Source organism: Poecilia reticulata, linkage group LG1, assembly GCF_000633615.1.
Source record: "Poecilia reticulata strain Guanapo linkage group LG1, Guppy_female_1.0+MT, whole genome shotgun sequence".
NCBI lineage: Eukaryota > Metazoa > Chordata > Actinopteri > Cyprinodontiformes > Poeciliidae > Poecilia > Poecilia reticulata.
The window spans coordinates 20,289,499-20,312,416 of record NC_024331.1 but is presented as its reverse complement, the minus strand read 5'-3'; the positions used below and the strand labels follow the sequence as shown (position 1 = coordinate 20,312,416).

At 39.6% G+C, this 22,918-nt stretch overlaps 1 protein-coding gene across 2 annotated transcripts in view; it reads right to left on the bottom strand.

Annotated features, from left to right (window-relative positions):
• Positions 1-22,918, bottom strand: part of ndst3 (N-deacetylase/N-sulfotransferase (heparan glucosaminyl) 3) — a 53,220-nt gene that overhangs the window by 19,901 nt on the left and 10,401 nt on the right. For both annotated transcript variants that reach the window (XM_008413623.2, XM_008413612.2), the window contains exons 3-6: positions 16,167-16,254; positions 15,199-15,353; positions 12,873-13,058; positions 4,556-4,684 (exon numbers count right to left, since the gene is read on the bottom strand). In XM_008413623.2, the coding sequence (XP_008411845.1) occupies positions 4,556-4,684; positions 12,873-13,058; positions 15,199-15,353; positions 16,167-16,254 (558 nt within the window). The remainder of the gene's footprint in view (positions 1-4,555; positions 4,685-12,872; positions 13,059-15,198; positions 15,354-16,166; positions 16,255-22,918) is intronic.

The following is a 22,918-nucleotide window of genomic DNA, read 5'->3' as shown; positions in this document are numbered from 1 at the left end:
CCTTTATCCTGATACTCATGCAATATGCAAACCAGGTGATGATGCTGTACACAGTTATGTGTACAGCATCATAAGCTGTACACATAACTGTGAAACATTTAATCTCCAAATTATTGATGCAGCTCTACAGACACAAGTCATGTTTCTCCCTCAGATATCAAAAGTCTCTGATATCAGTAACTTTCTTGTAAAGTTTAGATTTATAGCTCGAACCTGGGCCAGTGGAAAATGATATAATTGGTGGTCGGGTCGGGCTCAAGCTTCTGTAGCACGTTCTGAATAACAATACATCCAGCACAGAAAAAACAACACCAAAAAAACCAAAATGCACAATATAAAAGTGTAGTAATCTACTTATCATAGAGAGAGGAGTAGGTAGTTTAACCTGATGACAAAAAAAAAGAAAAGGAAAGTAAGTGCAGAAGTGTTTTTGGACTGTAACAAGCTGGCACTGCCCTGATCACACATGCCAGAAGATTTGCACTCGATTCCCTGTTACACTCCTCCTTGTTTAACAGGAGAAGTTACACTATTTACTTAATTTGCGATCTATAAACAAAAGCAGTAAAACCTTCGTTAAAATAATATATCGGGTTTACTTTGGGGTCAAACCTCTAATTACAGGTGGTCACATTAGCTCGGGCTCAGACACATCGTCTGTGGGCTCAGGCCAGGTCGGGTCAGATATTTTGACTGATTTACAAAGTACTGTTTGACTTGCTTTTTATTTATTTATGCCCTTTTCTTCAAAAACACAAAAGTCATTATGCCTTAAGGTTGAACTATATTTTTATTTCTCTGTTACTTCGGCTCAAACAGAAATGGGAAAGGAAGCTTTCAGTTTTTGGTTGGAATGTCATCGAATCTGAACCGAAACTGTCCTGTTGAGTAACTTCTGCAGTCTTGTGTGTGTGTGTGTCCGATTGCCTCCTGACTGCCGTTGTCACCTCATGTTCATTTAAGCAGCTGAGGCCCGTCTCCCATTACCGGCCACTTAGTTCTGCATACATTTCACCCTGATTGAATTGTTATTGCTCCTAAAAAGATAACTGCTTATCCCAGCCCCACTCCCCCATTCTGTCTCATTTTCAGTCATTGTCCCATCTCTTCTTACCCCCGCAGTGCCTTTTTCTCTCCTCCTCTTGCAGTTCATCTCAGTCTGTTTGTCACGCCAGCAGACAACTGAAAGCAGCGCGTAAGTACAGCAAACAATCTTAGTGAAATGTATTCTGTCTGTTTCTGTCAACAACTACTGTCCCTTTCAGTTAGACCAGCTTTCGCTGCTTTTCCGTCGCTTACTAATGTCTTCCCAGTTTGTATTGTAGTTTACTGTGAGCCTGTGTGTGCACGCCTTTGTTTTTGAGAGAGCTTGTATGTGTTGATGAGATGCCAAAGCCTTCAGTTGCGATCAGCGGGACTCCTGAGAACAAGAGCGAAGAAGTGGAAATGAGACAAAGAGAGGTGTGGAAAGATTCACACGTGTGAGCAAAGTCAACATGCAGAGGTTGAGAATTGCTGAGATGAAAAAAGAGGAAGAGAAAATGGAGAGCGAGAGAGAGTGAGAGAGAGAAAGAGAAAGAGAAGACACCCAAAGCAGTGACAATATCAGTATTGTACGTTGAGGGTGAGAAGTGGCTAAAACACAGGAGAAGGGGAGATTGTGCTGCTATTTGGTCTTCGGCTAATAAGCTTAGTGGTAGAGCTAAGCGGAGCTAAATGTCAGACCTGATATATGTCTAAAGCTCTGCTTATGCCAGCTATACACAGATATTTCTAAAACACACACACATACACACGCACACACGTACTAGGTGCTTTCAGTCCACAACAATATTCTCTATTGTGTGTTTGTGTGTGTGTTGGGGGGCTATATGTGCATCATTTCCTCTCTGTATGTGTCTGGATTCTCAAGTGACACAAGATGCCGTGACCTGAAAATTAAATCTCAATCTGTCTGCCACCTTCTCACCCGGCTCCCCCTCCGCCTCTCCCACCGCTCCCCTCTCCTTTCTCGACATCTCTCTGACCATTTATCGGGGAATGACTTGTGCCCTTTTGGCTATTTGCAGAGTCCAATCGATTGTCGAGTGTACTGTGTACTGTACGTAAGAGCCAAGCTCCGTGACGGCGCTGCATGAACACCTTCATGCAGTCACACAATCACACATGCAAACACGTCCACGTGCTTTTGGTTGCCGTCTGTGGCAAACTGCCACAAAATGCCAAAAGCGATTTAGAGTCATTCGACAGGAAGTGGCACTGTTACCGACGGGCAGATCATCAAACAAAGGGAAACACCCAGGGGGACTTAAGCAACGAGCCACAGAGCACTATTGATTAGGCACAAAGTGCGCACACTAATTAAGCTTTTGTGTCTGCAAATTGAAACACTGCACTGAGACACTAACATGAATCATCTTTGCACCTGTATGTGTGAACTGTGGATGTGTTTCATTCAGGGCAGACAGCTCTCATTTCGGGGGGAGAAAAATTACTGCTATGTTTATTAGCGGTTTTATTGATGGTACAAAAGTGTCTCTTAGTGTCGTTTGTTTTGGCTCTGAGGGAGAAGGACGATAGATTAGAAATGTGAGAGAGGCAAAGTCTAGCAAACGGGCGTAAATCTTTCACTGGAGTTTTTTTTTTTTTTTTAGCTCAAGCTAAAATGACAATATAAATTAAATAAAGAATAAGTTGCACCTTTGTCTTATAAGCAGTAAAACAAGCCAAGCTACCGAATAGCATTTGTTTCATCCTATCCTATCCTATCCTATCCTATCCTATCCTATCCTATCCTATCCTATCCTATCCTATCCTATCCTATCCTATCCTATCTAATCCTTAAATTTAATCCTTAAAGCAGATATTCTTATAAAATTAAGAAGGTACCAGTATCACAGCAAACCACCATGTCTTACATAGATTATTTTTTTGTTTCCATCAAACACATTTTTCAATCTTATTTCTAATGGCACCACAATGTTCTAAAAACCAGGCACCAAATATCAAGCGCACACAACAGATACAGAACTCGATATTGATTTAAACTTTTAAACCTTATTTTTATTTCTTTTTCCTGACTCAAAGTAACCAAAAACGTACCAAAACGTGATCTTTGTGCATCGTTACATCCCTTCGGGTGACAGAAGTCTACAAAATGATATTCTTTAATTTTATAAAGGACTGCAACTTCAGACACTTTGGCTTGGGCTTACATACCTCTCTTAGCGTAACAATGCATTCCAACTAACCCCACTATCCATGTTTTTGCTGACTAGAAAAACATAGATAACCCTTCTTTCATTTATTTTTTCTGCATTGATGACATTTTTTCTATGTATTATTAGAAACTTGTCATTGCTGCTGGGGGAGATGTAAAAGCTCTTTGTCTTCCTTTGTCCAAAGTGGGAGCTGCACAATACAAAGCAATTAGGCGATTCTTTAGAGCTGGATAAAAAAGTAATTTCTCTTTTCTTCAACTAGTAAGCAGGAAACCGCAAGCATTTTCCGCCAATATCTATTAGGATCTTTTTAAACAGGCAAGACCTTCTTCTCAGAAGGAGAAAAAGGGGATTCACTTACACACACAGAGGCAGAGGAAGGGGAGAGAAAGGACAAAAAGGGAAAAAAAGAATACTTAGTAAATAAAACCTTAAAGAACACAAGAAAGAGAGAGAGACTTGAGAAAGTAAGGAAAATAATGAGACAGGAATAAAGAAAAAGGCATCATAAAAATGTGACCAAAAAAGACAGAGAAGAAACAAAGGGGGGTGGGGGGGTGTATAGCTGGAAAACAAAAAGAAGGAGAGAGACAAATTGGTGCAGAGATAGAAGAAAGAGCCAGACTGGGGTATTGTAGGGAGCTGCACTTGACTCTGTGATGTCGGGTGAGTTCTGACAGCTCCTCTGGTTCAGCACTCCCTTACCTGACACTTCAATACAGCTTACTGCCGCTCTATGAGCATCTTTGTGTGTTTGTGCATCTGCACGTGTGTGGTTTAAGGCAGAGAAAGGAACACAGACAGTGAAAGATAATGTTTAGGGGGACACTTTCTTTGAATATCCAGCCTCGAGCCGTGTGTGCGAGCGCGCGCATGCAGGCGTGCGCGTGTGGATGACTTTTTTTTTTTTTTTTTGTTAAACTCCCACCCAAAACCTAATTCTGTTCCTTAATTCAAAGCAGAGTCAAGTTGAGCTGACATACACAGCAGGGGTAAGTGAGAGGTGGAAAACCTGCGTGTGTGTGTGTGTGTGCACGGATGTATGTGACAGCAACCCCCCGGTGGAGAGACCTAATTTAAAGTGGAGAGATGAACACAGCTCCAAGAATGAGACGCTGCCCACGACAGGAGAAGAAGCAGACAGACAAATAATGCCAAAAAATTTGATTGATCAAAACTGAAGGAAGTTACAGTTACAGTTAAAGCAGTAAAGCCTTGTGGTGCTTCTTCAAGGCCAAGAAAAAAGAAAAAAAAATGTTTATCAGTCTGTGTGTGTGTGTGTGCGTGTGTGTGAGTGCATGTGTTTGGCTGCGTGCAAGCTTTTGCTGACTCACAGGGTTGAGTAGCACAGTTAGAAACAGCTCTCCCCCACGAATGCTTTTGTCCAGTTCCTTGGGTCCACCAGGATACTCCTTATAGTAGATGGTGTGAGTAAACAAGCCACACGTCTGACGAGGCAGCACCTGGACACACACAGAGCGGCATGCAGTGAAAGTATTACTATGTTTCACATCTACAAAATAAACTCTGACGAATAAAAGAAGATGGACAAGCAAAGTGACGTTAACATGTACAAATTAAGTAAACAGGTACAAATTGAAAACACGAAAAATACATTTGCATTGACCTCTTTTGCTCTAGAATGTGTTCATTTTTGCCTTCACGTGCTCCAGATATTTAAACAGTTTGCATAATTGATGGAATATATAGATAATGGGGGAGGACACAGTGTGGAAGAGCAAACATTTTTTCACATTTAGTTTTCTTTTTCCACACTTATCCAGATTTGGAAAGTATCTTAAATAATCTCTAAAATTCTGGAGTTATTTAAGCTACCCAGAAACCTTTTACACCACTTCTTATGTTCACCCCTTTGAACACAGAATAGATTTATTCAGAAGCATGCACTTAATTTTGGTTTTCACCACTACATTATTTGAATCCAGATAGATGAACTAGCGTTGCCAAATAAAGATCCAAACAGAAAGCTGATGTTAACCACAATCAACCAATTTTCAGCTTCGTTGGACCTGACTGGAAACACACTGGTGAAAAAAGAAAGATTTTTTGTAATTATTAAATGCGCCACACAAGCACTTTACCCATAAACTGACAACACTGAAGTAAAAATTGTGGAGACAACTGTCATCCATTAGTCAGTGAGACAGCTAGTTACCATGGAGACCAAATGAGTGCTGTTGAAAAGACTTTATTGATAGAAGAGTCACTCTCATAGCTCCGGCAACAGGTGTTGCTCCCCTCCCAAGTGCTTTCTGATTTTCTAACCTCCAAGGCAGAAGACTGCTTGATACCAGCACTAATACTTGTACTAGTATCTGTGTGAGAAAAATGTGGTATAATTCCATTATGTATTTTTTTTTTCTGTGTAAGCCTTGGTTATCTGAGCAAGCATTTTATATAAATCACTCTGCGAAAACATCAATTAGATTTTTTTGCTTGTAGCTAATTCAGTCCTAATTTCCTATGAAATTAAACAGTAGACAGGGAAAGCACCGCAAAGGTCACATATCACTATATATACAGGCTGCCAGAGTTTCCTTTTCAAACTCAACACTTTCTGAGTGACATCATGCAGTTTTATGAGTCCTTGTTATGTTATTCTTATGACCCCTTTGAGAGCCACTGGAAGCTTTATGCTTACGCTACACTGGTGCTCACATTTACATCAGCAGTCCACGGGAACCGTAAAAGCACCCTAATGTGTCAAAAAGCTCCCCTTAAGTATAACAAAAACCAACATGATTAAAGTGTTTGAAATTCAAACTGCCGCTTTGTGGAAACCTGTAGCTAAATACGAAATAAAAAGTAGCAACATTAACGATGAAAGCACAAGATAGTAGATGTAAAGGTGAAATTATTAGATGAGACGTGAATATATGATGCACTGCTTGAATTAATGGTTGTTCTGTAATGTAAAAGACATCAGAATGCATTGGGGATATTCCAGTAATTTGTTTGATACAGCATATGGCAATAGTGTAATTACCAATGGCTCACTTTCATTCAGGTAGTCCAGTTTCAGGATCCTGGCGGTAAGCATGCTGACTTGCTGCCACCTAATCCGCAGAAGCCATTATTAACTGTTATTGGTTCTACCTTTGCTTTCCCTATAATCGCCAGCCAACATGGCTGTTATAACAAAGAGGTCCAAAGAGCCCCATTCATTTTGGACAAGAGGCCTCTAAAACCTAATGACATCTGGCTTTTGATTTCAGTGAGAAGAAAAAAGTTCAATATGTATTTATGCTTGGAAAATGTGAATAAAGACTTGTCACTGTGTCAACTCTGTAATCTCTGCAGCTTGCGGCATGCGGTCAATGAAGGTTTGTTGCCTTAGTCTGCCGCTTCAAGCACTCTTTGACATTTTAGCATAAAATTCCAGCTGCCCCACTCAGGTGGTGCTCAAACCTAGTCAAGGCTACAAGCAAAATATAGGCTATGACTGGCTTTGTCATAAAAACAAACCCATTGTAGCTCTGCAAAGAAGGGTAAAAATATTTCAAGAGTAAGGTTTGACTGGTTTTGTGATCTTCGTATGAAAATGCATTATACTGTCTGCATGAGGGTCCCGTGCATTCATGTATTTGTTCCTAAAGTACTCAGCGCAGTGAGATCGAAACAATCTGAACTCCTGCAGTCGGTAATTTTGCCTTGACCTAAACGCTACATGGCAGCAGTGGTGATTCAAGATGGCAGCGCCCAAGGAGAATGCGAACATTACTGAGGATGAAATAAGGCCCAAAAGAACAAGAAGTAAAGTAGAAAAACATGTTTTAAATAATAGAAACTGATCCTCCGTGATGAGCTGTGAAATTTCAGCACGAATAAAGATGCAAATTAAGGCCAACAGTGGTAATTTCATATATATTTTTAAAATAAGTATAACCACACACAATTGTTTAGAAATAGCAGGTTTGAATGTTGCTCCAACATATGCATCCAGACTGTGTCCAGAAGATTTATTAAGAGAGGAATTAGGTGCTAGCTTAGAGGAGTTGTGTTTTTACAAAAGCACAAACTACAACTCCTGAGTCGTGTATCTGGAGCCTTGGATTAATTCACAGAAGGAACAAATAGCAGAACAAATATGGCACGAGTGCAATATCTTGTCATGAGTTAAAACTTTAACGGTATGCTGTTACACTGGTTTCACCCATCCCTCACCTGCACTTGTATGATGTTTGGCTGACTTGCTGTTTACCAAAGGAGATGAGAGCAGATTGCTTTTAATCCAAGCTCAGGAAGGAATAGATGTCTCCCAGGGCAATAAAAAAAACATCCAAATACACCATACCCTACGTGAGCTGCATACTACACCCTACCAGTGGAAAAAGGAATCCAAGATATATCTTATCAAACTTTGACATTAATACCAATACTCGTTTTTCCAGCTTAGATCGCCAAAGCAGCAATATTTGTCAAACATTTGTAGACGCATTGCTGGTTGCAGTCGTCATTCAAATGGAATTAATTAGAATGTACACTGTTGAAACTAATGCACACCAAAACAACTATAAAGAAGCAGTAGGGTGCTTGTTAGAAGGATCCGGCAGCTTGTGAATTAAAAGCGTTTTTATTAGTTAATTAATAAAGAAGAAGGGACGAAAAGAAAAGAGACAAACATCTTTATAGCAAACTCCTTGTGGAGCACTTCTCCGTGTGAAATAGAGTAAAGGCTGGAAGCGCAGATATTGGTTTATCTATAAAATGCTGCAGACTTCACGCACAAACACACACAGACACACACGCATACACACACGTATGCGAGAAGGCCACCATTGCCACAGACACTCAGCACTATTTCACCAAACCAATTATCCACAGTGCCATAGCTCAAACTGATATAGTACATTTTAAAAAGAAATACACACACGTGCACACGCACGCACACACACCCCCCCCCCACACACAGCACAGCTCCATATCTCAGTCTGATTTGTTCTGATACTGTAGGTCCAGTGGGTGGCTCTCAATCTGCTGACAGAGACGCACAAACACCAATTTTACCGCCTTAAGACAACTTCCTGTCCTCCTCTGAGCAAACGAAGATGGAGCACGCAGGGGAGGAGAAAGAGATTAATGGGTAGGAATAGCTGGGAAAATTGGGCGTGAAAAATGTGAAAGGTGAGGAAAGTGGGTAGGGTGCTGTTGATGTCTCAAAGTTATCTTCCGGGAGGGCAGGAAGCTGTGAGCGATCAAAATCTGAGAGAAAAAGCCTGAAGAGCATATTGACTTTTTCATTTATATTGTTATTTTTCTCTAGATAGTAGGGTACCTATTGATATAGTGTGTTAGATAACCTTTTGTCCTCATAAAGTTGAGTTATTGTGTATATTTTTCCTCATTCGGAAGAGTTTTTATGCAATATTTCCCAATTGTAAAACTCTTGGAAAAAAGCAAAGGCATTACTGGTTACTAGCTGTGTTTTAAAATGGTTTTCTTTATGTCTTTCTGAGAAATCTTTCAATGGCTATTTGAATCAAGTCACATTAGAAATAAACACTTTCTCTTGTGGGATTCCTATTGTTAGATTTTTTAAAAATTATTTCTGCAACTATACTACATCTCAGTGTACTCCTCTGTATCATCATGTCACAGATCAGCTCAAATTCACCTTAAAGTCATTTCTAAAAGTTTATTCAGATCATTTTTTTTTATTATTATAAGGTTCTGTTTACATCATGTTTCCAAAAAACATGTTCCATTGTGTATTCAAAGAAATAAAAAGACAGGCCTGTAGGAAGCAATGAAATTTGGTGGATTTTCTGATCCAGAAGGATGTTTTTGTAACCTTTTTATGCATTTTGCTATTGGGATAAATGGCATAAATGCATGTTAAAGAAGAGCACAGCTGCAAAGACAGAACACAGAGTTACATCAAGCGCAATATGATGTGACTGACGTCATGGTCAAAATGATTTCGGTTTGCCTTTACATGAACAAGATCATTTTGCAATTCTAAAAGGTTTCACTGTGCTCCCCGTTGTCAAACCTTTGCGTTTTTGACCTGCGAGTTAACGTACGAATAAGAGACCGAAAACGCAACAAGAACCTTTGTGTTTTATTGTCCTGATGTTGTCATGTAAACAAGACCTAAGAATGGTGGCTATCAAAAGGTTTTTCATGATTAATCATGTTTTTAGTTCAACTTACCTGGACTACTGTAAGAGGTTTTTTTTTTAACCAGTTTTAACAAACTAATTTTAGACTGAGTTTTATTTGTAGACATAGCTCTTCCTCGTGGCTTTTTACATCTTAAGGCCATGATGCTGGTGGTTCCACACGCTCCCTGTTAAACCTGCGTGGATCAATCTTTCGAGTCAAGCGCACATCCTCCTTCTCTATTTTCTCCATAGGCACTATTGACTCTTTTTAAAAAGCAGCTGAAGCCACTTTTATTTCCACGAGTCTCCACTCTGGTTCTACAACCATAATATTTAGTGCATCACACTGTATTTTATGTTGTTTTTTTCCCCTTTCTTTACCTATTTTATTAATTTATTTTATTTTTATGATTACATTCCGTTGCTCTCTTCTTTTTACTAAACTACTATTTATATTTTGTGATGTGTTGGAAAAAAAAATTAGTAACCTTTCTTTCAAAAGCGTTTGTAAAAACATTTGTTTTTCTACTCTCATCACCCTTCAGCAACTGTACTTAGACAACAACACTGAGAAGCACCATTAAAGTCATTTCCTCAATCTAATTTTCATACTTAGACACATACACACGCACGCACGCACGCGCACACACACACGCACACACACGCACACGCACGCACACACACACATCCACACACACACACACACACACACACGCACACACACACACACACACACACGTCTTTCTATCTTCACAAGGACTTTGGACTGACTTCCATTCATTTTTCAATCATTTCTATAGCCTAACCCTAATCCTTCTTCTTATGGGGCCTGGGTTTGGGGCCCAAAAGGAGCAGCTGGTTCCCACAACGTAGTATGTGTTAGGAAAATGGTAAGAAGCGGGATCAGTAACTTCCTGTCCCATTCTTTTGTTTCCTTTAAAGCAGAGAAATCTATGGTAGCTAAGGGAGCCTGATTTCCACATAATTAAGTTCTAAAAAAAACTGATATCAGGGTGTAAAACACAATGTGTACACAATCTGTATTAAATTGATGTAAATATCAGAGTAGTTTTATTTCATTTTTCTTTGTTTATTTTTTCATTTATCCTTTTTTATACAAACTGTTAATCAATCATCTGTCTTCAGTAAGTTGTTATTTTATTGAATTCGGTGAGTCACAGATGCTCTTCAATACCTCCTGATTAAAAATTCATAATAACATCTAACAGCCTGTCAAAACGCCTGCTTGTCATTGTGCTGAAAAGATGTAGGATTAAATGGCTGTCTTTTACAGCACTGTGACAAGACATCAAGAAATAAAAGCTGGACTGATTGGAAAATTGATATAGCCGTCTCTTTATATTGTTCGCTCAAGAGCCAAATATGGCAAAAAAAAAACAAAAAAAAACGCGCTGATAATTAAGGTGCCAGATGTGATTGGCTCTTTTGTCAATAAAAAAAAAAACTATTGGCAGACTCACTAAGAGTCTGAGTGACAAGTGAATAGAAAGAAGGAGGAGGAGCGAGCGGGCACGCTGATTACGAACGTGCATATTCGAAATGGCTTACAAAAGTTTTATTCTAATGCTGTCTTAAGCGATGATTGATGATTAGTTAAAAATAATTTAAAATGTCTCATTGATATGCATTCAGTTTGTGACACATATTCTGCTATATTCAAATATGCAAACTCACAAAAAATAAAAATAAAATAAAATAAATTGCCCTTTCTCCAAGCACTGGGAAACCATTGAATATTGAATTAAGAGAGCGAAGCTTGCTGTTGTGAGAGAAGGTCAAAAAGTCCATACCCATAAACAAAGACAGAAACACCGAGGTTGCCCACCACGTGTGGCATTATTGATTTTTTTTTGTTTGGAACCGCAAGAAACAATCAACACACAATTTACGTTTAGCTTCAACACCTGTTTCAACAGAAAGACAGAAAGTAAACACTCCTATAAAAAGAGAAAGAACACCGAGAAGCACTACAAGCTGTCAAAACAGACCCTGCTTTAATTTATCTGCTTTAAAAATGTATTATTCATTGTTTCAATATTAGTCTGGATTTTCTCTCCAACGTTAACCTAGGCTGGGTGAGAACACGTTCTCCTCTCCACGTCTGCATTTATATCATACCAGGAGTTGCTTGATGTGAATATTTACAGTGTCTTGCAAAAGCATTCTACTTATTTAACCTTTTCATAATACATTGTCATATTAAAACCCGAAGAGCAAGTATTTACAGGAAAGTGCTCTGGTCAGATGAGACAAACTGTCAGCTTCGCAGCCTCTTTACAGGATGCTTTCTGCAGTCGAAAAACTAACGCTGCACATCACCCTGGAAACGCCACATCTATGGTGAAACGTGGCAGTGGCGGCATCATGTTGTATTTCTTTATCAGTGACAGCAAAGTTGGTTAAAATTGATGGCAATATACGTAGAAGTAACCTGGTTAATTTTAAAAGAAGATGTGCTGAAGTGTATTACCAATGCAGGAACTTTTTAGGAATCGCTGCAGTTTTCCGATATAATTATTATCCTCTCTGCATTTCCAAGGCAGGAACCAGAACCAAATCAGACAAAAGTGAGCAAAAATGTAGCAATGCAGAGTTGGCTTTGAAATACCTCGATAAAATCTGCCTCTCTTGGTACAAATATCCAGTTAAAGGAACCAGAAGCATTCAGTTTCAGCGTCTTCACTGATGGAGAGAGATTAACATTCTCATCAAAGACTTTAAAGAGATTTTTACTGATAAATATATAAATGCTTATTTCAGTGTTTATGCTCTGAGACACAGTTAGACCAACTGTCCAGGAGCATTCATTATTTACCCATATTAAGCTTAAGAGGAGAAGACCTGCTGGTGATACATGTGTCCATGGTTGCTGTTAATGGGAAACAAATCTTGATGACTTTAATTATTAAATATCTGTGGATTATTACAAGTTTCCTCTTATTTAGAACTGATTTTAATTCAGCTATACAGATTGGTTGCGAGTGAAACTGTTATAGAGGATTTCCTTAGATGGCCAATTCTGATGCTAATCACAGCTCTCCTTTTTCCTTTCTTTATGGGGGATGGGATCAGCATACTTGATTTCATTTCATTCCATTCTGCCATCACATTTTCAAACACTTTGGAGTCATAGTCCATGCCTTTTAAACCACAATTGGTATGAAACAATCCAATATAAATACTGAATAAGTCTGGTTTCACTGTTCTTTGTTTGAATTTTGGACTCTGCCGTTGAAGTGGAAGGAAGTGTGTGTCTCCAGACTGCAGTAGCATCCCTGATAGGAGGAAGGAGCTGCTCACAGACCATCATCTAAATAAACAGCCCAGGTTTTGATCCCAGGAAAAACATACACAAAAAAATTAAGAATAATTTTTTTTGGGGGGGGGGATTTTGGGAATGTTTTGAAGCCAGTGGTCAAAATTTGCAAAAGACTTAAGAACAAATCAGAAGTTGAACTTCTAGCAGCACAATGACACTAAGCGTGCTCATTGCGCTCACTCTCACCATTATGTTGTTGTGGATGAAGCCCTTGCGGTAGCGGGCAGGTTTTAGGTGAGGGTACTCCTCGGTGCTTGTGACCCGTATGTTCCACACTCGCCTCCATGCCTCGTACAGCTGCAGATGCACCGGGTAAACGCCGGAGTGATGAGGCGCCACGGCGTAACCCATGTCAACTGGGATGTTGTGCTCCTGAGGAAGACAAGGGGGCACATGCAAAGAGTCACACATGAAGGTTATATAAATAAACTCAGAAAATTATGGCACACTTACAGCTCTTTGTATCACATAAACACACAAGGCCCAACGGTATGACCTTGTAGGGGAAAGCACATGGTTCGTGTTGAGTTGAGTTTTGTTATTGTATTGGCCTTCGGGTTGGAAATTAGAAAAAAAATATACAGTTTGCGTGAGCGTGTGTGTATGTGCGGGCGTGTGTGTGTGTGTGTGTGTGAGCTTGCAGGCTGCATTCGGAAGACTGATAGTGTTGTCCTTTGCTCTGACACACACCTACGCACATTGTCAGGGCTAAGCATCAGCGGTTCAGAGGAAATGTGAATGCGTGTGTGCGCATGTGTACCAAAGAGTATAGTAATCACACTTCATGTTTAGGCTCACCTTCGGTAGGATGAATGAACCCTTTAAGCAAACCAGCATGTGTGAGAACGCAGCTCAATATGGTCATAAAAATAACCCTTACTAAAACATGTGCTCTGATCAGACAAAGCAAAGTAAAGCAGGTATGAAGAATTATAGGACACATCTATCTTCAAGTTTCAAAACTTTTTATATACAACTGAAAAAAGCCTTCTCCAACAATTTATCACAAAAAGTTTTGCTTTTCTATCAGTCTAAAAATGAATATAGTAGAATCTACTTTTTTCCCTGTTGGTGACTATGAAGACATGTCTTTGCATGTTGTAAAGTTTAAATCAACAGGGCTACGAGGTTTGAGCTAAATTTGTTTCTCTGTCATCCGTGTGTCTGCTCTAAATTAATAAAACTGGTCTTATCACTACATCCTTGCTGCCTGAGTCACAGGTATATGTTCATCACGGAAGCCATTTTGGGTAAAACTAGGCCTGGACAATAAATCAATAACAATATATATCGCAATAGACACATGATCAATATCAATATAATACATCTGATAGAATATTCAATATTAAATGTATAATAGGTAGAAGAAACACTTTAGCTGCTCAACCTGTCATGACCTGGTAATAAACAAGGTTGATGGTTGATAAGCAAGTTGCTCAACCTGGTGAGAAACTTGTGTTTAAAAATAACCAGCAGCTCAAGTGAAAACTGTGAATAAAAGAGGAAACGTCACAACACCAGTTTGGCAGCATTTCAGATATTTAAAACAAAAAACAAATCAATAACTATCAGTACTGATAATTATTGATTAGTTTTTTGGTTATGATATAAAACACCTATATCGTGATACGTTTTTCAGCAATATCGTCCAGCCTTGGTTAAGCTTTTCCTTTTGTCAAGCTTTCCTTTTGTTATCGCGGGAAGCAAATCACAACCATTAGGTAGTTTTGAAAAAGTGGATCCACTTTTCAGTGGATAAAAAAAAAGAAAAAGATTTAGCCTTTTTTAGCTCCTGGAAGTTGGAACAATCTTTAACCTGGCCCGCATCTGCAAAATGTATCATCTTTGAATGAGTTTAAAGCCCAGATGAAAACCCCCCACTGTGCAAGTCATTGTGGTTTGTTTACTGTTGTGCTGTGTGAGCTTCGCAATTAAAGTGTGTTGCAGTTATCTTGGTCAGCTCTTTCTTGGAAAAGAGATCTGTTATCTCAGTCAAACTAAAGGAAATTAATGAATCTACTTACTGTACAGGTGAATCTTTTTCCCACTGCATGAGAATGTAACGGGACAAAATACCAGTTTTATAGAAAGTGCTGCGAATTAACTTACATATAGCTTCACTATTGAAATAAATCCAACACTTTGATAAAATAACCTATTAAAATGTAATTTGCACATTTTCATTTTTCCCCTTGCATGCAGTTATAATACATCCTTTAAAGAGGCCGTATCTGAGAAGTAATCGGGTTGCGGTACATTTAAAAGGTTCTAACCTCGGCCGTGTTCCGATAATGAGTATTTTTGTTGCAGACGTTGCATCGTCCATCGCAACAGACGTAAGACACAAGATGTAATGTCTGTTATTTCTAAAGAAAATAATAATAAAAGTGACAGATACCAAGAAAAAAAAACTAAATCATGAGGGAAGGCATGATTAAGAGGACACATGAGAGAAAACAACCACAAGCCAAAAAAGCAGCAAGAAATGTTTCTGCTTTTGCATCCATCTCACCAGAGCAAACTCCTTGTTGAGGACCATCTGCTCCAACAGAGAGGACTCATTGTGGAAGAGGTGAGGCTGCATGTGGCTCCACATGTGGGGGAACCACCAGAACTCATCTACATACTTCAGTAGTAGATCATCTCCTTCATCCTCCTCCACTGTGCCTGCACACATGAAACACACACACATACACACACACACACATTTTCAAGGACAGAAGGGCACAGAATGAAGCCTGCTCCAAAACAAGGAAGTTTGGGGAATGCTAAACATAAATTCTTGCTAATTAAGTACAGAGTGTTATCAAACTTTGAAAATGCTGCTATATTAGATGCCATAAAACTAAATTACATGAGTAGGTCGATCTTGAAAATGAGACTTAATTTCTCAGTGGGATTTTCCTGCATAGATAAAAGTAAAATAAAATAAAATAATATCTAAGTTCACTTTTGTTCTAGTTCGTTCTGTACATTCTTGCTCTGGCTGCAGAACTATACATCTAAATAAAAACAAAAGTTCATTCTTTGTGTCACTACAGTAGTTAATGCACCACATTATGTCATGATTAAATGCTACATAAAAATATACAATTAGTCTTTCTATGAGATCAAAATAAAGGTGGATGACATAGAAATAGCTAGAAAGTGGTGCTCTCTTTGTGAAATACAAGACATGAATATGTAGGTGTGTGCCGTATACTTCAATAAAAAACCTAGTTTTGTTTTACTGGGGTTTCATGCATAACTGAATGGTGCATGATGGCAAATAAACAGTGCATTGTATGTGTTCATACACATTTTTCCAAAAAGGATGAAATGCATTATTGAAAAAAAGTCGACAGATCTTTTGTTTGTGACGAGCCACGAATTTGACAAAAGCAAAAAAGGTGGAAGAAGGTGCTCCGCTCAGATGAGACAAAACAATTGCATATTTTGGTCTACATGCAGAAAATGTTGCCTGCACAAACAGAAGCCCACCTGTATGGTAAAACTTTCCAGAAAAGCCCAGATTAAAAGTAAAATTGGAGATGTAGGAACGCAGCTGCTTCTGGGTCTCCAGCAAAGCCTGCAGAGAGACGACATGAGATTAAATGAGATATGGATAAACAGACAGATATTTAGAGATAGAGAGAACTGGAATGAGTAATGACGTTACACAGAAACCAATTCAAGCATTTTAAACAGTACAAAGTACATAACAGTGTATTCGGCTCTCTTTTCCCCTGCCAGCAGCAAAGATAAAACACGGTGTGATTTAGATGTTATGTCTCACTGTTGTATATTTAAGTGAACTCGGGTTCCTTCGAGGACTATCACGATGTGTTCTCATCAGCGCTTACCCTATGGCCCGACAACAGCGACTGTCAACGACAAGCTGTTGCGACATCTTTCTTTTAGTCAGGTATGTTATACGCCGTCGTACGCCCACAACTCCTCCGGTGTTTCTTCCTCTCTGTCCTCAGCGCTCCTCCAGTTTCTGGTCTCAATACTTGCATCAGGATGTTCCTCACTTATTTAATGACTTCATTAGTTTGCTGGCCTTTAAACAAAGACTCCGTAATGAGTGTTAACTAAAGCGAGTTGTACACTGCGCTCGCACACTCACGCACACATCCACACGACGACACTAATGCAAGTTAATGAAGGTCAGTGCATTAGTAGCCTCTGGAGGGTAGACTAATAACTACTCCACCCACCCATGCACACGCACACACACTTACACACCCCTACACACGCACACACACACATAATCCTTTCCTTTTCATCATTTCCTCCATCCGTCCCTAACGCTACCAAGTGAAACCCTGAACCCTGCCGTCACCTCTGTGCCGCTGCCTTCCCCTCACTCCTCTTCTTCCTCATCTCTCTGAGAACCTGCTGTCTCCTCTCCGCTGCGCCCCCCACCCCACCCGCCTCCCCTGCCCCACTCCCCCACCCCAGTTCCCGCATTTGTCTTCCACACCTTCCACCCTCCTCTGAACCTCCATCTCTCCCTCGCTTGCTCCGTGAAAATGTCACATTCTCAGGAGACAGGGTTGTACTAATTTGAAAGGAAGGCTGAAGCAGCATGGAAGAAAGATCGCTCCCTCTCCCTCTATGACTCTATACCCTTGCTTGTTCTTTTGCACTCTACAACTTCGTCTTCTTGCTGTTGTGGCACCTCTCGCTGCTTGTTCCCACACACACACACACACGCACACACACATACATATATATTTATATATGTATATGTGTGTGTGTTGTTTATAAATAAAGCCCGTACTTTTCTTTTCAGAATTCAGTCATCTGGGTCTTTCTCCTATGCCACGAGCCGAACCCAAACTACAAATCTTTGTCATGCGGCTTTTAATCGATCCCCAGGAACCTTTCCTGATTTATGATACCTGAGCAGCTGGAGTCAGAGCAAAGCGCCGGTTCCAGGCACTCACACTCTCTCCTTCTTCTCACCACCTCTCCTCTTGAGAGCAAGTCTTCCAAACTAACAAATACACAGACACATGCAGGGAGTGTCTTCATTAGCTTTAATCTAATGGTGGAAGATGGGCTGCACGGTGACAGATGTGCACAATCCCCTAATCTGATCCCCTGTCTCCTTCCCTAAGACATCCTCTATGTCTTGCGGACGTGCACTCACAGAGCCAAATGTGAGGCTACAAAGACTTAAGAATTAAATTAAGTTTGTAGCTAAGCACTTTGCATTGTAACTCAATATATGTTCCCCAGTGCGCTCGGTCAAAATGCATTATTAACGTGTGTTGGCATGTGTGAGAATGAGTGGAGGGGTGTGACCAAGTGTGCAATATATTAGTTTAAACATCTCATTTGTATTCTGTCAACTAAAATCTTTAACAGAAAACAGCAAAGTCACACCATAGATATTTGTGTCTTCTTAGTGGGACACAGAGCAGATGCTTTTGCATGTTTTTAGCTTAAACTGTGACAATCTGTTACTCCTATATCTGACTTTTCAGCACAATGCTGCTGTTTTTCTGGGTGTAGCACCGTCAATCTCAGCAAAAAACTATTTGTAATCTCCTCTTTTTTTGCAGCAGGTAAACTCGAAGGTGGGGTACTGCTTATCCAGTCAGGCAAATTTTCTTTAAATAGACATAGAGAAGGTTATGTTGGCACTGAAAAAATGTAAGTGTTTAGAATGTGACGATCTGTTCAGGACACAATATTAGGTTCAAGAGAGCAATGAGATTTTGGCAATCTCTTTGCGAATTGTTTTTGTGAAACATAAATGTGTTGAATTTATTTGTTTAGGGTCAGGGTTTACAAAAAAGAGCCCAGATTTTATAAATCCTGAACTAGATTTTGAAGTGTCTGTTATAAAAGTGCAAATAATTCACTCCAGGTTTGACTCGTCTCCATATTGAAGGTTTTACTTTTTAGTGAGTCTAAGGAAGTGCTTCTGAGAACATTTAAGATGTTCTCATTTTATTTTTTACAAAAAATTGTTTTGACTTTTTTTTTTTAACACAGGCTATTTTAAACAAGCTCCGATTTACCCAGTTTGTTTTAGATTTTGAGCAAGTGAGGACACTCCTATATTATTAGATTTAGCGTGGCTCTGATAGGAAGCTCAAAGTTTAGCATGGTCTGTTTCTGATGGTTACCCTCTTGCTATCCTCAGAGGAATCTGTATCTCTGTCACAATTTCTTTCTTCTATTTTTCGACCAGAATGCTGCCACACAAAATGACTTAAACATGGTAGAGGCTTCTTGAGCTCTGTAATGGAGAGACGTAAACCAGCCAGACATGCAGATTGTAAGCAGGCTGCAAACAAGAAAAGGGGGGTTTTACTGATTATATAAACTCAAACTCAGGAAAAGTAAAGTACTGAAGATGAAGCAAGTTGCTAAGGTAGATAAGATTGGTGGATAAGTATCAGCCGATCAGCGTTCTCCTAAAATTAAGGACATTGGCACCAATAAATCATCTGGTTGATAAATCGGTGCACCCCCAGTAATTTTACTCAAGGATGTCATACCATGAGAATCTGCTACTGACATATGTAACGGCTTAAACTAGGTTTAGATGGGACATGTTGGCTTAAAAAACTGTTTTTGACATTTGTTATTGCTTAAATTAAGACAAGGATTGAAAGATCTTAAGCAGCCTAAGGGGTAGTTTGGAGGGCAGATTTTTAAACCTCAGAAATTCTGAAAAAGCTTCCACTGTGGCAAGACATACTAAAAGAGACAGCAGAGGGAAAAAAAAGACTGATCTTTAAAGAAGCACAATGTGTGCCGTTTCACCAACAGAGGCATCTTTTTGCTATCAACGTTCATATCCACATGAAAGAGAGGAAAACCCTTCACATCTGCAAATGCACTTGATAGTGGAACTTTCACAGGCAAGAACCTGCTCACAAATGTTTTGTCTAAACCAAGCTTCAACCCACAAATGATTATCAAACCATTTGAAACTTGCATTTCAAAGAACTGGTTTCCAACTTCAAACAACTCAGGGATTTTTTTTTTAATGCAAAGACATCAATAGACTTGTCAAACCTCAAGCTTATCTGTAAAAATAATCTTAGAAAACGGCATAATAACTCCTGAGACATCAACAACACCTTAATAATGAAAAACTGTAGCAAAGCCAGGTTATATAAAAACATCAACGTGTGGTGGGTTAATAATGACAGGTTGTCTTTCTGAGCAGCAGTAGTTATGGAGGGATTCGCTCCATGGGGACAGCAGAACTCTTTCTCCAGATGTCTCGGCTCCACTCAGTCAATTCTCTGTCCACCTCTGTACATGAACACACTCTTTCCATCTGTTGAATTATCTCCCGGACCATCCTCTCTTGCAATAATCTATGCACCGCTTCACTGCTCTGTACCAGCACTGTATTAAGATTTTGTGGCACGAGATTTCATATTAAAATACCATAATATTTCTCAGCAAAGGAAATTGTGTCTCTTGAAGTGCCATAACGGTGCAGTAAGTGACTTTAACTTGTGAAGTAGACTAATCTTATCAAGCTTAACATCTTGTAAATAAGTTAAGATTTCCATTTAAAAGCAGAAAAGGAAAAATGTACACCTACTCCTAACTACACATTTTTTAAAATTTTTGTTTTTAGTCCTTTAATATTGTACTACATTGAACTTCTATTCGTATTACCAGTTGGCACTGTTACTGAAACTTAATCTACGAAAAATCTCTTACTAAAGCAAGTACAATTTTATCTCTTTTATTTCTTATCTTAGCTTTTTCCCTCCATTCTGCATGTATTTCATCAATGCATGCTTTTTCCCCCTCTGCTGCAGCTACATTAGTGACAGAGCAATCATTATGACGTCTAGTTTGGCGCACACTAACGTTTTACATCAAACAGTGTGTGGAGAAAAACTCAATTGGTGCAAGAAATTGCGGTCACAACAACAATATCTGGTCAGAAAACTCAAAAGTTTAAAAATGAAGTCAGCGAGGACCTATTTAGACAGGAAGTTGTATTTTCTACAACATGCAAAGAACGTCTACAGTTCATTCAGGATGTGAGAGAGAATGAGTGAGGTTTTCAGTAGGTAACAGGAAGAGTCAATGGAATACATGAAGGCTGCTTTGTTTCATCTGTTTCTGGTTTCAACCTCCATTTTTGAACACTGGGTTTAGAAATGTTGGAAGCCTCTTGAAAATCTCAAAAGTATAAACACAGAGACTGTGATGCTAGCAACCATAATCACCAATATAACATCGTAAATCAACTATCACAGACAATTACTGTCTACACAGTAATATAGTATAGTCTTCAGGTATCAACTTCATAATCAGGGTCCCTTTCCTTCAGGGGTAATTTGAAATTTGAATAAATCTTATCCCAGCTGCATGGATCTGCAAGATTTCCTTCTGACTTGTGTCTGAGGGGAATCGTGCCTTGTTTAAGGAAGCCAATCTCAGCCTGCTGAGTTTACTTCAAGCTCAAAGCTAGGAATTGTTTCAAAATAGCCCCTAAAAGCTACTTTAAAAGTAAGCAGGGAAGTTTGGATATGCATAGCACAGGACAGTTTACCATATGAGGGATCGTGACAGTGACGAAAATAAACACACACCCGCATTAGCGGTTTCCAAAAACTGCAATTTCTGCGCCCAATCCTTCAGCCCCCACAGAAGGCTAATGTGAGAGGCAATGCTGTTTTTGTTTCAGCGCGGATGCAAGTGACAGCACGTCTGTTTGTGTGTACTTGTATGCGTGTGTGTGTGTGTGCGTGTGTGTGTGTGTGTAAGTGGAAGTGGTGCCAAATAGATGTTGGGGTTCAAACAGATGGGAGACAGGCATCTGGACAGCTGGCATTCACCGCCTTTCAAAAACCCCTTACGCCAACCACCTCTGCACCATATCCCCATTCTGTCATTCTCTACATCGCGCTGTTTTCCTCTTTTCCTTTAATGGTCTTAAGCCTTGCTAGGGGAATCTAAAATAGCAAATTAATAAAAAAATTATTTTGTTGCAAGTGGGATTTAATGCACCAGCAGATTTAGAAGTGAGGAGAGTGGGGGTCAGGGGGGGGGAGAAAACTAGACGTATTTGAAAAGCAAGCGTAAATCAAAATTTTTGATTCATCTGCATGAATGCCCCATATCTGTGCGTGCATGTCTGTGTGTGTTATATTAACGCTAGACCCGCAAATTTAACTGGGTCAGGCATCTCTATTTGATGAGCGCCTTTCCAGTTAATGCCAGTCTTCCCAGCACTCAGCCCCCTTCTTTTCCGTCTCTCCCAAAGTCCCTCGGGTGAGATACAACTCAGCAGAGCTTTTTTCATGTTTAAGCATTTCACAAATTCATCTATTAACTTGCATTTATGTATCCGAGGTACTTGTGGTCTCTTTGGTGTCGCTATCCTCCTGCTAAATTCTACTTGGCAGCCCCCTCAAGGATTTTAGCTTGAGTGATTGGTGCGACTGAAAAAACCTGCCTCATTTTGCGGGAGAAAATTCATGGCACATAGCCACAGCCTCAAGAGTTTATTTAGAGTGGAAAAACATCCCTGGAAAAAAAATATTAATGAAACAAAATAACCAATTAGGATTTCTTTTGTGGACAAAGACATTACACAGATATTTTTGCCATGCCTTTTTCACTTTGTGTTTTTAAAACAAAAACCCGCCTCCACATAAATCCCATTTTTTTATTGTTCCACAAAATAAAAGAGACTTTGACACTCTAACACGAGAATGTGATTTGATCTAAACAATTCCAATTTAGCCCCGTCTATGTCCGGTCTTTGTGTTGATGGGAAGAAAAGTTGTCAACATCCTGTCCCTGCTAAAAGAAAGCATCCCCACAGCATGATGCTGCCACCACCACGTTTTACCATGTAGACGTTGTGATCAGAACTATGTTCAGTGTTAGTTTTCAGTCACAGTTAAGCAGCTATACTCCTACTTGGCAAGCCCTGAAGGAGCTTAGCTTTAGTGATTGCTCCAAGTGTTAAATTTTGCATGAAGAAAATGTATGGCACTAAGTCAAAGTATAACAACTTGGCACAAATTTTAATAAAACAAAACAGCCAAACAACTATATTATTAACCTGACAGTCATGTTTTTGGACGGTGGGAGGAAACCGGAGTACCCGGAGAAAACCCACGCAAGCACAGGGAGAACATGCAAACTCCATGCAGAAGGACCGGGACCGGGAATTGAACCCAGAACCTTCTTGCTGCATTGCTGCAACAGCTCTATCAACTGCACCACTGTGCAGCCCTATATATATA